Source organism: Bombyx mandarina, chromosome 25, assembly GCF_030267445.1.
Source record: "Bombyx mandarina strain Sakado chromosome 25, ASM3026744v2".
Taxonomy (NCBI): Eukaryota; Metazoa; Arthropoda; class Insecta; order Lepidoptera; family Bombycidae; genus Bombyx; species Bombyx mandarina.
The window spans coordinates 7,136,614-7,152,206 of record NC_143231.1 but is presented as its reverse complement, the minus strand read 5'-3'; the positions used below and the strand labels follow the sequence as shown (position 1 = coordinate 7,152,206).

The 15,593-nt window shown below is 36.9% G+C and overlaps 2 protein-coding genes across 2 annotated transcripts; one reads left to right on the top strand and one right to left on the bottom strand.

Moving 5' to 3' along the window:
• Nucleotides 1-169: 169 nt before the first annotated feature.
• Nucleotides 170-6,404, top strand: LOC114247828 (uncharacterized). The gene is made up of 6 exons (XM_028180883.2): nucleotides 170-1,093; nucleotides 1,880-2,044; nucleotides 2,567-2,788; nucleotides 3,656-3,938; nucleotides 4,808-5,088; nucleotides 5,949-6,404. Exons 1-6 carry the CDS (start codon nucleotides 249-251, stop codon nucleotides 6,319-6,321), a joined length of 2,169 nt encoding a protein of 722 aa, XP_028036684.2. The 5' UTR covers nucleotides 170-248; the 3' UTR covers nucleotides 6,322-6,404.
• A 1,258-nt stretch (nucleotides 6,405-7,662) lies between these two features.
• LOC114247825 (phenoloxidase-activating factor 3) lies at nucleotides 7,663-15,168 on the bottom strand. The gene is made up of 7 exons (XM_028180879.2): nucleotides 15,091-15,168; nucleotides 13,350-13,508; nucleotides 12,472-12,583; nucleotides 11,654-11,835; nucleotides 10,251-10,390; nucleotides 9,399-9,530; nucleotides 7,663-8,221 (listed from the first exon to the last, which is right to left on the bottom strand). The coding sequence occupies exons 1-7, from the start codon at nucleotides 15,143-15,145 to the stop codon at nucleotides 8,081-8,083; spliced, it is 921 nt and encodes a 306-aa protein (XP_028036680.2). The 5' UTR covers nucleotides 15,146-15,168; the 3' UTR covers nucleotides 7,663-8,080.
• Between the last annotated feature and the right edge of the window lie 425 nt (nucleotides 15,169-15,593).

The window sequence follows — 15,593 nt, the reverse complement described above, 5'->3', positions numbered from 1 at the left end:
GTATGTCTGAAATATTCAACAACGAATGTTTAAAATGTGATAAAAGTTAAGCCTTCAGAATAAAAACTAAGCTGGTGAGGCGTCAAGAAAAGTGCCCTAAGCTTCGTATTGAACAGGAGGTACATGAGAACGAATTTGGTATGCAAATCTGTTGCTATGGAGTTTTCAAGAATAATTTTCATACAACAAACAACAAAGCATCTTACTTATGTGAAAGCGCTTAAAAATGTAGTGTATTCAGTTTAGTAATGACACATTATCATAGTGTTTTTACCAATTCATGTCTAAGAGTGCCTGTAGATCCTGTTAGTAAAATGCCAAAAACTGAATACGAACGAACTGGTAGTTTAACCGAGCAATGTTCGATTGATTCTATGTCGAGTTGTTCTTTAGCTGCCGCTGATTTGGATGCTATTAAATTGAAAGAATTTTATCGTAATATACCAGACTACAAAGACATAAACCATTTACCTACCGAAGAATTCTACCTGACTTTAAAATCTTTACGAGAAAAAAAGAAAATAATGCTGGATTTGGCAATGGAACACATCGACGATTGCAACAGTAACGGCGTGAGAAATAATAACGTGCTGAATAGAAAATGCTGCTCAAAATCAAAATATGACGACATTATTGGGAGAAAATATTGTAATGATAACAAAAGGAATGAAAACATAAAATTTGTCAATCCTTCACCCACGCAATCTAAAAAATCAGTAATACAAAACAATGAAAATATACAACGATCTTGCAAAAAAGCAAAAATTATGAATGATGCATCAAAAACAACATTTAGAGATGACTTAAGAAATTCGCAGGCTGATCATAACAAAGAGCAACCGAAAAGAAATTATTCTGCGTGTTCTATATCTTGGAACGTTGCCGATCTTGAGAAGAAAGACGAAATTGATGAAAAATTCGAACAGTATTTTTATAAAAAGAAGTATAATGTAGCCAAAGTGGATATTGATGATCCAAACGAATTTAAAGCCCAAAGCATGCCTTCTAGTCCGTTGAGAAGCAAAAGAGTTACATCTCCTTTAAGAAAGCGGAAAAGCATTACAGTCCCTAAGCCATTTAAAATGACTGAAAGGTATGTATGTGAAGTATAAAATTCCAGAAGTAAATATTTTTAAAGCTAAAAAGGAACCCAAAAAAACTTACCGGAGATAAAACTATTCTTGCCATACGTAGATATTATTACAAAGAAAAATCGTTTTCTTCACATAAAACATTCATAATTACTGTGTGCGTCTATTAAATAGCTAGATTAAAAAAAAAAAAAAGCTCATGCAAAATAGTCTTCACTGGCCTCTTAACTTGTAACACAATGCTTACCTATTTTTGTGGTCAATCAGGTAGGTACCGAAAGATTCGCCTTGCCAATCTTATGGAATGTTTTAAGGACGCCAAATTATCATGGTCTAAATACCTTACTTTCAGAGATCAAGTCTAGGCGACACGACGGCTAGTCATCAACATTTATGAATTCGGAAATTATACTTTCCAGCTACGTTTTTGTGGATTTAGTTTTACTCAATACTCAATCTGGCTGAGAGAATCATTTTTGAGGAACATCGTGTTAATATTAAGATACTTAATCACTATAATGAATATCAAAAATCATATATTGATACGTCTGGGTCGATGTTTAGATACTTTTCATTACACAGCTATTCATCTTACACTAAAACCCAGTATCGTGAAGTGGACAAATAAAAGGCCTCTGTAGATGTTTATTTGTCTATACCTATCGCTCCTTTTCGCTGATGTAGGTATACATTTTTTTCTCGTAATTTCATGCAATATTAGCAGCTTCTTCAATGCCGATCCGAAAAAAAAAAACGAAGACATTCATTTTTCATTGCTTTTTGTTTAGGGACGACGAAGAACGAATTGTGAATGAGCTGCGGAGTCTAAGAAAATCATTTTCAGAAGATATGCTAAATCAGAAATGCGAAAAGAAAAAGTTCAAAGCGAAACCCGTACCGATCGAGTCACGCATTCCACTCTACGATAAAATACTCGAGGATCAAGCCATGAGGTTCACTATGATCGCGCACACCTGTAGGCTTCTCACTACATTTATTTGCGAAATCAATAGTTAATTTTATTTGCTGATCCTAAAACGCACATAAATAAGTTTATATTAAAGCACTTTATCGGTTGTTATATTTTTTTAGAAATATCACGATTTACTAGAAACAATATTCTTGCTCTATATCTTCACGTCTTAGTCACTGGTGGTAGGACCTCTTATGAGTTCGCACGGCTAGGTACCACCACCCTGCCTATTTCTGCCGTGAAGCAGTTATGAGTTTCGGTTTGAAGGGCGGGGCAGCCGACCGAGACCTTAGAACTTATATTTCAAGGTAGGTGGCGGCATTTATGTTGTAGATGTCTATGTGTTCCGGTAACCACTTAACACCAGGTGGGTTGTGAGCTTGTCCACTTCACAAAATTTTATAATTTATTTAGTGCATAATAACTATATTAATTTGTAGGTATGTTCTAGCTTATTGGAATATAATAAGTAGCCTATTAGTAACATTAACACACTTTGTAGAAGAGCCATCACGAAAATAAACAGTGAAGCCGAGTTAAGGGCACAAATGAAGCCTTTTAGTTTTACAAAAAGAGAGGAAATAGGTATAACTGGTATTTGTGAGAAAGCAGCGCTCGTTATGCCTAAAAGAAAAAAAAAGAAACGATTTAGGGCAAAACCCATTCCTAAGAATTTATTTTCGAATTATTTCTATAATAATATGAAAGAAGACGAGTATTTTAGGTGAGATAAATTGTTGATAATGTATTTTATAAAAGTTGTACTTCTTTCACTTTAGATGAGCAGATGGGTTTACAGCTCATAGACACGACAAAGCGAAGTAGGTAGGTTGGTTGGCGGCGGCTTGGCTCCGCCTCTGGCATTGCTGAAGTCCATGGGCGACGGTAACCACTCACCATCAGGTGGGCCGTATGCTCGTCTGCCTACAAGGGTAATAAAAAAAAAAGAATGCCGCCAGGTGAATTCCACCTTGAATTATTATGAAGTCGTTTTCTCAATTGTGTTGTGATAATGGCTGTAAATGATAACTGACATAATCCAGTGGCAAGTATTGCGAAGTTACGCAGTGAACTAGGTACATTGCACGTTAAACTGATAGTCGCTGGGCCTAAAAAGTTTTCAGAAGGTAATATCGCAGTACAAATTGAGCAGGTGGCCTTCCAGGAGTTGGAACGACCTGTTGAAATTGGTAGGAATCCGCTAGATGCGGACAGCGCAGGAATGATCAGTATGGCGATCGTGGAGGGAGTCCTGGGGAGAGTTTTTTACTGGTGGTAGGACGTATTGTGAGTCCGCACGGGTAGGTACCACCACTCTGCCTATTTCTGCCGTGAAGCAGTAATGCGTTTCGGTTTGAAGGGTGAGGCAGCCGTTGTAACTATACTTGAGACCTTAGAACTTATATCTCAAGGTGGGTGGAGGCATTTACGTTGTAGATGTCTATGGGCTCCGGTAACCACTTAACATCAAGTGAGCCGTGAGCTCGTCCAACCAACTAAGCAATAAAAAATAAATAATTAAAATGTCCAATGTGGTCATCTGTGCGTCCTTTGTGGATGATTGTGATTAAATTGGGCTGAATATTTTCAGGTCTATGAACAAACGTATTAGAGCCGAGGAAATGTTACGCACCTCGCAATACCCTGGCAACATGGCTACTAGGGATCGCAGCCGCCTCTCTACTCCAGCTGCTCATAGTGATTTACCAATAGATCCATCACCCGGAATTCCTTCCACGGTCTCCTCAGACAGGCAAAGATGTGTTAGTCCAAACAAAAATAGGACTGTGAAAGGAAAAAAATTGAAAGAGGATTTCGTAACTACCAGCCCGCAACCATTTCGACTATGTACTGCAGATAGAGCAGCCAAAAAGGTTACTGTATAAAATATCAAACTATATAAAAGTCGATGTGTGTATATGTAAATCTGCATACCGGATCCTGCGGACCAAACAAAAAACAGTCGCTGCCGCCCAAAATACGTCACTCCGGTTCCTCCCAATACACTATCGGTGCTTTTAGGTATTCCAAGCCCCGGTCACCGTTCTCGTTGAACTTGTCGAATGCGACGAAGAGTTCGGCAAGCAAATTAACCCTCAGAAACAGCCCACTGAGTTTCTCTCTCGATTTTTTCAATGGGTTTTGACTCCGATCGGTATTAAATTCTGCGAAGCACTGCTCTTGCTAGGGCTACTGTTAGCAAGTTCGCCAGGCTGAGCCGTGTAAGCTCCCCTACGCGTTAGGTGAAGTTGGCATAGCTCTTCGAGGTTATCAGAATAGGTAGACAGTAAAAAATGTATATATTTGTCTCTATAGAGTTTGAAACGGCTGGAGCGATTTCTATCTATTTCAGAACATTTTGAACAGCGAATATCTTTAACCTAGCCCACAGGATGCCCGGCATCTGAGGGACGGCGGGATGGATGTAATATGCTCTGCGTCAACCCTGTCCCGCCTTCTCAATGGCCCTCATTAGGCTCTGGCCCGGTCTGGGATCAGACGCCGGCTGTGAACGACAGGTTTTTAGTGAGGTTTAACTCCCACGTATGAAGGTCCGGCGATTTTCTACTGTGGAAAAAAAAGCCCACAGGATCACTGCAGTGAAGCGGTCGTTTCAATGATCGGCCAGCAGAGAGTGCTGTGTTTGAGTAGTTTTAAATAAAATTACTTGCACTGTCGTAGACCTAATACTGTTACTTGTTTTTAATTAATGGGTATTGCTGCTCCGATTTTGCTATTACAGATGGAGAATATTGCTATGAAAATGTATCAAGAAAGTAAAAGTTCGGAGAGCACTAAAGACACAGCATTAGGGCCAGCTGCAAGAGCCTATTCTGCATTGGAGTTGAGAGGGAATGCATCTGGGAGATCTAATCTAGCTGCATTATTGAGAGCTGAGGCAGTTCGCAGGAAATTTGAAATGGACGCGGCCAACCGCCTTGCTGAGCATCGCAGAAGAATGGAAACGAGGCAACGAGATCGCCAGCTACGATCTAAGCCCGCGTGGCATCTTGTCAAAAATAAGTTAGTTTATATAAGGATTTTTTTTTTCTTTTTTTTTTCTGCTTTTTACATAGTATATTGGGGGAGGCCTGTATCCAGCAGTGGACTGCCGCAGGCTGATGATGATAACAATAGTATATCTACACGAAAATTTTATATTATACCTACTGGATGTTAGGAGACTGCTTCTGAAATCGAAGACAGACGATAGTACTAATGACACCTTTGACCATGGGACGGTAAAAATTCGATCCTGATTTAAAAAAAAACATTTTTAAATCGTTTTATTAGTATTATTTACGCTTCATCTTAATAGTACAGCTAAATGAATCGTCATATTTCATGAAAAACAGCTGATGCTCGGATGCTAAGAGTTCATAAACACACCAAACAATTAAAACAAACTTATTGCCGACAATTTTGAAAACAAATATATTTTTTGCAGTTTTTTTTAAGAAATTGAATTATCAAGCATCATAAAATTCAAATACTAATTACAACGCACACTTAACTTACAAAATCTAACCAATAAAGATAAATAAATGTAGATTGAAATCAAGAATAATGTAGATTGTATTAACTTATAAGCTAAAATCAGTATTTAGTGTTGAAGAAAATGAAATTTCTTTTAAAATCTCAGTAACATATTTTGCCGTTGTTAGTGACAAATTATTAATGACACAGAATTCCGTACGTAGCTGATTCGCCATCATATTGGATATTTTTCATTTCAAAACCATTCCAAAATTTTTTTTTTTTTTTAATAGGAATTTTTTTGCTTTCGGTCAGTACGATACGACCGAAGAAGTTTTTTTTTTTTAGTACCTATTTTGTGCGTTTCTAGCTATGAAATGTAATGTTTGTGTAATGTTTGTCAACAGTCACGAGGAAGATATAGCGATGCGTTTACAGACCAGACGTGACGAGGAACGTATGAGACGGGAAGAGTTTCTACACGAAATGGAATTGATGTACGGGAGAGTACAGCAGCAGCCAATGTTGTTCGAACGTTATTATGCGCCTCGTTCACAGTCTTTACAACTGGACACTTTACAACTCTCTCCCAGGAAGACGAAGAAACGAAGCAAGAAATCTTTTCAATTGAAGTCTCCATGTCGCTCACGGAAGGTGTCAATTAACGACACAGCCGAGACCTACAGTGGTGATGTTACCGACTTTTTAAATCGAATAGATGTCGATGACAAATATGCATTTTCAGATATTGTTGATAGTCTGGATAGAGTAAAACTATAGACATTATTTTAAGGATTTCTTTACATTTGAAATGGAAATGTTCAGTACTCGAGTACAATAAAATTTAAAAGTTAGCGGTTTCATTTTATTCTTTTTTTAATTGCCTACAAAAGGCCTCAACTAATGGTGGGTGGTTACATAAGCGGCACTGAAAATTTCGGGAATTAACGAAGTGACACAACATTACTATTTAAAAATGTATTTATTGCTTTTCGAAGTATTCTCCGCGAAATTTGACACATTTTTCCATACGATGGAACCAATCATTGAAGCAACCATTCCATTCGGAAGTTGGGGTCTCCAAAATGGCCATTTTGTAGGCGTCCACAGCTTCTTCAGGTGATGAAAATCTCTGTCCACGCAATTTATTCTTTATTTTAGGGAAAGTATAGAAATCATTAGGGCTTAGGTCGGGGCTGTACAACACTCCGTGAACGAACAATTTTTGTTGGCTTTAACTCATTTTCGAACACCCAAACTCGTGACTGGTTTTTTGTTTCGGGTTCGTCACCTGATACAATGTTGTATACAGCATTTGAGGATCCTGCGTGGAATCTTTCGAGAGCTCTGACGCACCAAGTAACGCGAGCCGCTTTTTGCTCTTCACAGAGCGAATGCGGTATCCATCGGGAAAACAACTTTTTTACACCTAATTGTTCATGCAAGATTATTTGTATTTGACTCATGCCAATGTCTAAAGTTGCCTGAATTTCGCGGTATGTCACATGTCGATCTTCCTCAATCAGCTTACGCACAGCATCAACGTTTTCTTGGGTGACTGCAGTTTTTGGACGACCTTGACGGGGATCATCACTGAGCTTGACACGTCCACGTTGAAACTCAGCAAACCAGCGATAAATTGTGGTTTTGGATGGGACTTCATCACCAAATGCAGAAATCATCCGGTCAACACACTGTTTTTGTGTTAAACCACTACGAAAGTCATAATAAATCATCGCTCTTGAATTTTCTCGAGTCAATTCCATTTTCTCAACGACTAAACAAGTTTGACAAAACCTCGTGACAAGACCGAGAATATTTTTTTAAATAAATAAATGGTATTCGATTTTTAAAACCAAGGAGTTTTCAATTAAAAAGATTTTAATATGACAGGAACAGTGGAAATATTCCATTCCCGATACTTTTAGTGCAGCCCTCGTATCATCGCTCATGCACTATCTTGTCAAGTGTGTAATAATTAGGGTTGCCAGATTTTTTTCAGCTTATAATGGACAAATGCTTAAATAGGCAAAAAAATACGAGAATTTAGTTTTTTACCCGGGACAAATAAAAACAAAACTATATAGTGACATTCTTTTTTTTTTTATTTCTCCGAGGAGCAAGTCAGTTTTAACATATTTTTATCGGTTTTAACATATTTATAAAAATCAATAAAATTATAATCGTACGGTTGGAATACGGGACAGAGTCAGTCCCGACGGGACATTTTAAACTAAGCCTAAAATACGGGATGTCCCGGGAAATACGGGACGTATGGCAACCCTATTATTATTAATAATCCTTATATGATAACATCGTGAGCAAAAGCCTTGGATAGATGTGGTTAGGATCAGTAATGGGGCGACTAGCGCAGAATGTAATATTTTTTTTGCGTAGATATATTTTTTCCTTATCGAATTTTTAAATGTCATCCAGCTCAAAGAAGAACAGAAAACTCATTGTTAAAATAATAAATAAAAATCTCATTAACATATATATGTATTTACAAAGACTAAACTTGAAAAACAAGTGTGTGCAATCACATGATGTTGTCTAAGATCCATTTGAGGAAGTACGATATCGAGGTATAGACTCCGGGTTTTTCATTTCCACACATCAAAGGTCCGAATGAGACAACACCGACCAAAAAATTCTTAGGTCCTTCAAGAGTGTCGAATACCTGGAAAGATTGATTGTTATACAGAAATCGTTGTTTACTTTAAAAAAGTTTTATATTTTACTATATTATTAATGTTACGCGCTGGAGTTCGGGATAAATAAATGTTCCACTAAAGTACAACTTAAAACTGTATTTATCACCTAGAACACACACAGAACATTTAAAATTTCCTCGAGTTCTTCGGGCACATCGCTCGTAATGAGGTCTCCATTGAGCGGTTGGTGGTGCAACGGAAAGTCGAAGGCAAAAGATCTCGCGGACAATCTCCAACACGATGGACCGACCTCATAAAATCTGTGACTCACTCCAACATTTTGATTGCTCTCACTCTACGAAACACCGTGCCACATGGCGTCGCATCGCGAGAGCATCGGTATCGCAGGATCCGACTGGTGCACGACCACGACCACTCTGTCAAGAGTGTACGACTAGGAAGAAAGTTTATCCTTACAGTTTAAACTAAATCAAGTTATGACTCGACTTTAACGTATTCGCATTCTGTATAATCTATGACCAAACTTGTATAACTGGATCGTAAAATCACGAATATAAAACGATATACTAGAATCATTATTAAAAAATAAAAATTGAGCTAGTTTAAGCAAATTCGCCGACACAATTAATATCTATCTAGCACTGTCTGTCACTGTTTTCCTTAAACAGAACTTGACTATTAGTTTTGTTTCTGGTAATAGTAAAGATTATAAGTTCGTGAAATCAGAATCATTCAAATTAATTTATAAATGTACTTGTACAGTACATTTCACATCCGGAATATAATTGTGCTTATTATTCTCAATGCATACAGAAATAATTTAGAAATCAAACACGACCATAATAAATTGCCTAAATTGAATTGTTTTTTTTTTTTTATTGCTCAGTTGAGTGGACGGGCTCACAGCCCACCTGGTGTCAAATGGTTACTGGAGCCCATAGACATCCACAACGTAAATGCGCCACCCACATTGAGATATAAGTTCTAAGGTCTCAGTATAGTTACAACGGCTGCCCCACCCTTCAAACCGAAACGCATTACTGCTTCACGGCAGAAATAGGCGGGGTGGCGGTACCTACACGTGCGAACTCACAAGAGGTTCTACCATCAGGTATATCGATTCTAAATTTCTGATTAGTAATAATTAATTTATTTCGACGTCTTGTTAATAGAATTAGCTACCTTCATGAGTGGCCCCCCTGAGTCGCCGGTGCAAGCATCTTTGTTACGTTCTGTGCCCGCACAGACTTCAGAGGTGCTGATTTTGAAATATTTTCCGAGCTCGTTGCACAGTTCCGGCTTTACAATAGGCAGCTTAAATAAAAAAATAAAATCAAAAAAAATCGCATAAATTAAATAATTACTTTTAATCTTTGTAAACATACGCCATCCCAAATAAAAATACCACTTAATAAGCTATGATGAACTCATTGATTTTTGGTAAATTACTTATGTTAAAACTACACTTTTAACCCAAAAATTTATTAAAGAAAAAACAGCGAGAGAACATTTCCGCTTAATCACTAACTCAAATATGATTGATTTTTTTTTTATTTTTTTTCATCCTCCTTTTACAGTTATTACTAAAAACGAGTTGTTAAGTCCATATTACTAGTTGAATGAATGTAACCAGATTTGAAGATTTTTACATTAAACAACTTGAGTGGGCAACAGCCGCAAGTACTTGTTTTAACACATCTCACATAACGTTTCGTACCTGCGACTTCGCATAAGAAATTTGTGTCACATCGACTTTACCACGACGTATTCGCATTAAAAATATGTGTCCAATTTAAGTAGTATTCATCATTCTTCTGTCCTTCTCCCAGTCGACTGGGGTCGGCGCAATATGTTTTCTCCTTCCATATTCCTTTACCATATACCATTTCTTCGTTCATTCCCCTCTTACACATATCGTCTTTCACGCAACCCATCCATTTCTTCTTAGGTCTATCTCTTCTTCTATAGCCTTCCACATTCATAGTTAGCACTCGCTTACAATCACAAACAAATTACCACAAACAAATCACTTACTGTTACAACTTGTAACGTATCAGCACTTTCATCAGTTGTCAGATTAGTTTTACCCCAACCAGCTGTTACCATGATTTCTCCGACGCGAAACTCGGAACGTTGTTCCGTAGTTCTTGGCAAACAAATCGGCGCCACGTACCCTGTAAATACATGATTACTACTACATATGTGCCACGTCATTACGGATCCTCTTGATCCATTAACGGTGCTTTTAGGCACCTGTCACCGGTCACTGCCCTCGTCGAACCCGTCGCTTGCGACGAAGGACTCGACGAGCGAAGTAACCCACATACACAGCCCACTGAGTTTCTCGTCGAATCTTCTCAGTGGGTCGCGTTTCCGATCCGGTGGTAGATTCTGCGAAGCACTGCTCTTGCTAGGGTCAGTGTTAGCAACTCTCCGGTTGAGCCCCTTGAGCTTACCTACAAACGTTAGGGTGAAGCTGAAATAGCCTCTCAAGGCTATCAGCATAGGTAGGACAAAAAAAAATACATATGTAGGGAAAAAAAATTCGTGGAAGGCGTTTCTTTCTACTATAAGACGTATCAAAATATAGTTCCACGTCGTTGACTTTTGAGTTTGTGAATCTATTTTTTAATGCTGTGAGTGAAAGAGATTAATTACAACGGGACCATTGTAACATGAGAACAGTGAGAGGTCAACTGTATTGTAAACCAAAATTCGAAGGTGAAGAAATAAGTAGGATGAGGTTGTACCACTAACTCCCGGATTAACAAGAAGAAACAGGTTTTTTTTTCTACTTAACCTTTGTGTTCTGATGTTATATATTCTGTAGCGGATGTTAGGAGACTTGATAGAGGTAGTCAAATAGCTGCTGCATGAATGCATTTCTACATATCTTCTATCTTTCGGCCCACAGACGTCCAATGCTGGACATAGGCCTAAATGCATGCATTTGAATTACGTCAAATAATATTATGTATTTGTGCTTTAGAATTCGTCGACATAATCGCGTCATAGCCTTTTTAACATAGCATATCTATACATATAAATAAAATTGGAGTGTCTGTTTGTAATATTGAAATAACCGCTTTTTACTACATGCATATGAATATATATACGGTACATACACCAAAATAACATTTTTGTTTATGTCTGTCTGTCTGTGTGTTTATTCCGGCTAATCTCTGGAACGGCTGGACCGCTTTTGAAGAGATTTTTATTGATAGGTAGCTGATGATATAGGGAGCAACTTAGGCTATTTTTTTTAGACTAGCTTCGCCCCTCGGAGTCATCCGCGTTAAGACAATAACCGCGCATAGGATCGCGGGACTCAGTTATCAATAATATAATTTAATGTTTCCGAAGCGAAGCGAAGGCGGGTCGCTAGTATAACCTCTTAATAAATTCTTATTATAGTAATTACTTGAAATTCAACATACCATTCAGAACTGCGGGTTTCTCTAGTTCAATAACAGCAACATCGTTATGGTAAGCAGGTTTGTTGAATGAAGGATGTGTCCTCCACGTTTTCACTTTGATATCTTGTACTGGCGGAGCACAAACCGATAGCTCACAATCTGGATCGTTACGGATATTGTGTTCACCGAGTCGTATCATAGTTCTGTTAGATTAAGATTTTATTTTTAGTTTGCGTCCAAACACGTACTTAATAATATTAAAGAGCGTTGAAGAATTTGCATATACGGAATAATTTAGCACACGGATTTAATTGACCGCCACACACACAAAATCAGACCGTTCTTTGGTTCTAAGGTAATCGCGCAAAACAGTTTTATATTATCACATTACAATGCAAATATCCACACTGTATAGATTAACTAAGTAATTGGCATCGAGTTGTAAATGGCTCTAATATAAATTGAAGAGTGTGGCAAATTGAAATTCAATTTAACCCGTGACCAAAGTAAAAACCATAATAATGCATTGCACACTTTGCCACTTTGCATGAACAAATATACTGAACTAAGATGCGGTGCAGATATGGCTAATAAATATAGGTACTGTTTGATAATTTTCACGAGTGCTCACACATTTGACAGTTTAGCTCAAATTGATAATTGTCAGTTTCAATTTTGCGGATCTAAGAATTAGCACGATTCGAATTTTTGGCAGTATTCTTGGTCAGTTAATAGGGACTTGGTCATTGCGGGTCGTAACTATCATGATCAAGAATATACTTATTATTATACATAATAGCGATTGGAATCCGAAAATAGAAGCTATCAGTAGAACTTACGGTGTAATTTCTTCTTCTTTGCTCATGACGCAGTGAGCAGCGGTAACAACGTAGTGCTCATTTACGAGAGCGCCGCCACATTGCCATAATAATTCACCATTACCACCATCCTCTTTGGAATAAAATAGTATAGAAATTAGTAAACAATATTTATATTATATTATTAGTAAGTATTATCTTATATTATTAGGTATACCCACAGTTGTTTATAGCTCACTTTTTTATTTTTTATTGGTAGTGGTTACCGTCGCCCATGGACTTTAGCAATGCTAGGCGCGGAGCCAAACCACTGCCTACCAAAACTAATTAGTTTACACGATAAGTTTGTTTGTGTGTGTTTTACTTAAACAAAACTTGTATTTATTCTGTTGAGAGCTACATTTGATTAATCGATAGATTTCTACTATTATTCAAACTCTTGCAATGTATTATGGTCACTTATTTTTAGGTAGTTATCATGCTCTTTCTAATGCTTATGCTAATTTATGTACCTAAAAGTTGATATTTGCATTTTTTAATGTACCCCCTATAAACTCCGAAACTGCAGGACCAAATTTGTGGAATTATTCAAAAAAAATTTAAATTGGATCAGCGGATAATCCTCTGAAATGGGGTTGCAACGGGAATAAACCCAAAGATATGGCAGCAAAGCGAGTCGGGCTTGACTGGTATACTAAATAGCAGAACAAAATTATTTCTATATTTAATAACACTAATGGCAGATATATGAGAGCCAATATGAAAATAAATCTAAAAAAAAATGTGGCTAGATCAAATTATTGAAGTACGGTACGTGACTAATTGTTTTTAACAAATTCAGTCGTTGCGCATGTAAGGAAGTTAGCACACTAAAAGTAAGGACCACAGCGTGAACTTACCTAGATATCCGATGCGAACTATCCAAGGAAATTGTCCAAGATTAGCATTTGTTCCTCCGATGATACGGTCAGCAGCACTATCACCGCACTCGGAATTAGATAAATTTTTCCAAGCTGGATGATTGGAAATCGGATCTTCTGTATTTATTTTTGAAACAGCTAAACACAATGCAAAATGACTGTATTAATTATTGTTGAAATCATATTCAGAGTGATTATGGCGAAAAAAGTATATTCAGAATGTGTATTTGGTGTTGTCAAGGTTCTGGTGATAAACAGGCCGAGAATGACTTAATAAACATAATTAGGTTCGTCAAAATTATATAAGGAGGGTTTGTATTGACGTCACAGGATCCCGATGTTTATAATCTATCCGAAATTCACTAGGGAACACCTTCCAGACTCTAGTTACTATTATAAGTGATAATGGGATGTAATATATGCATTCTAACGTTTAGCTTTGCAGGGCGGGGTTGTTATTTCTCAATACCAAGATTACCAACTTATGTATCTAGTTGGTTGGAGACATTTACGCTATGATATTTATGGGTTCCTGCAATAATCACAACTGCGAACTCTTGGGCCTTTATAATGTATAAAAATATAAACCGTCTCGCTCTGGTAGTAAGTATCTCATGTAATCTTTTGACTGCAATTTTTAATGTTATTCAATTACGGGAAATATCAATCGTCTTCGGTAACGTTTCTCTGTTACAAGGAGTCGATCGTTTTTACGGAAATACGGAAAAAACCACAGTGAAATTGTTTATAATTTCATTCGGGTTATTTTAGAAGTGGTTTTTCATTTAGATGACGTCAACTGTACTTGTGATATTTTGCACAAGTAAATGCGCCATAAGTATTAGGTGAAGTTAAGAAAATTAGAATAATTCGATTTTCATTGACTACATTTTTTTCTGCTATTTGCGTATTTTTATTATATAATCCAGTGGTTTGGTTTTAAAACCTAAACCGGTTCGTCCTCGATGCGTTTCAACCTACCATCATCGTGTCTATTTCTGCGGCGAATCAGTAATGTGATATATTTAAGGTAGCTTATATACAAGAGCAATAGAGATCCTTCTTATTCATGCTATTGTTCTTCTTGATCGGAGTGTACACCTTAGATACTTATTGTCAAACATTAGCAGCAAATTCTCTAAAATATGGGTGTATTTGTGTGATTTTTATTACCTTAGAAGGCATAAGGTAACGGATCACAATCATTAATTGATAACCAAACAGCTAGTGTCTAAGGCTCTTTTCGTTTGAAAAAGGACATCTTATAGCGAGCTTTCAAGCTCAACACTTTGAAGAGGAGTACATTCCAGAGCTGTATAATTCGTGGCTAGGCATTACTAGAAAGTCAAAATACTTCTACTACTACCACAAGGCGAAGAAGAATTAGTAGTCACTCGAGGAAGCCGTAACGTGTCCAATTATTATTTTTTAATTAACAGGGAACTACGCGATGAGTAATACATTTATTATCGTTATTAATAAAGTAGATGATAATTCAAAGAAACCTGTTTCCTGGGATGATCGTCGATGACTAAGTTTTAACAAAGAACTCGCTAACTTAACGCATTGAAGTTAAACAATTTCTCGTTGCAGCGGGAGATTCCCTTTTTTATTAATTAGTCGTATTTAATTTACTAGTAATAACGTGCTTTACAACATACACTGTTGATTTTTTATTAACTTAAACGTGCTAATTTCATATTAAAACAAAAACACTCACCCGAACACAAATATGGTAACAACATAAATAAAATGTAAAAGTAAAAACTCGGCATTTTTTCATTAAAAAAAAAACTTTGCGTCGATTGTGTATAATTGAGCGGCAGTCTTTATTGTGTAGTTAGTTACTTATTTAATATAGCGTTTACAACAACTTTCAAGATTGCCAGATTATTTGTTGAATATTTTATCCAAATTATTTTATTCAACTTGTGTTCAACAAGCTACATGTTTTCACTGTTGTTTTTGCCACACTCTTGAACTCGTTCGAAAACAAAATTGTTTCCTTTAAATATTTCAACGTTAATTTCTGGAAAATGGATAAGAAGAACTGAATAATCATGAGTATTTCTCTTTTAAGACAAGATAAATTAATATCTTAATGGTTCCGTAGAATTTCAATTCTTCGTGGCTAGATACTGTTTGCAGAGTGGCCTTCCCCGTTATGCTTTCAGTAACAAGTCTAATCGAGCGTCTGGGTCGAATATAAATACTTACATAATT

Excerpts from the sequence above, each read along its gene's own strand:
- LOC114247828 (XM_028180883.2), top strand. The coding sequence starts at position 249 with ATGACACATTATCATAGTGTTTTTACCAATTCATGTCTAAGAGTGCCT. Across the intron at positions 1,094-1,879 it reads CCATTTAAAATGACTGAAAG|GGACGACGAAGAACGAATTG; the intron begins GTATGTATGTGA and ends CTTTTTGTTTAG. Across the intron at positions 3,939-4,807 it reads CAGATAGAGCAGCCAAAAAG|ATGGAGAATATTGCTATGAA; the intron begins GTTACTGTATAA and ends TTGCTATTACAG.
- LOC114247825 (XM_028180879.2), bottom strand. The coding sequence starts at position 15,145 with ATGCCGAGTTTTTACTTTTACATTTTATTTATGTTGTTACCATATTTG. Across the intron at positions 10,391-11,653 it reads GAAACCCGCAGTTCTGAATG|GGTACGTGGCGCCGATTTGT; the intron begins GTATGTTGAATT and ends ATGTATTTACAG. Across the intron at positions 8,222-9,398 it reads CAGGGGGGCCACTCATGAAG|GTATTCGACACTCTTGAAGG; the intron begins GTAGCTAATTCT and ends CAATCTTTCCAG.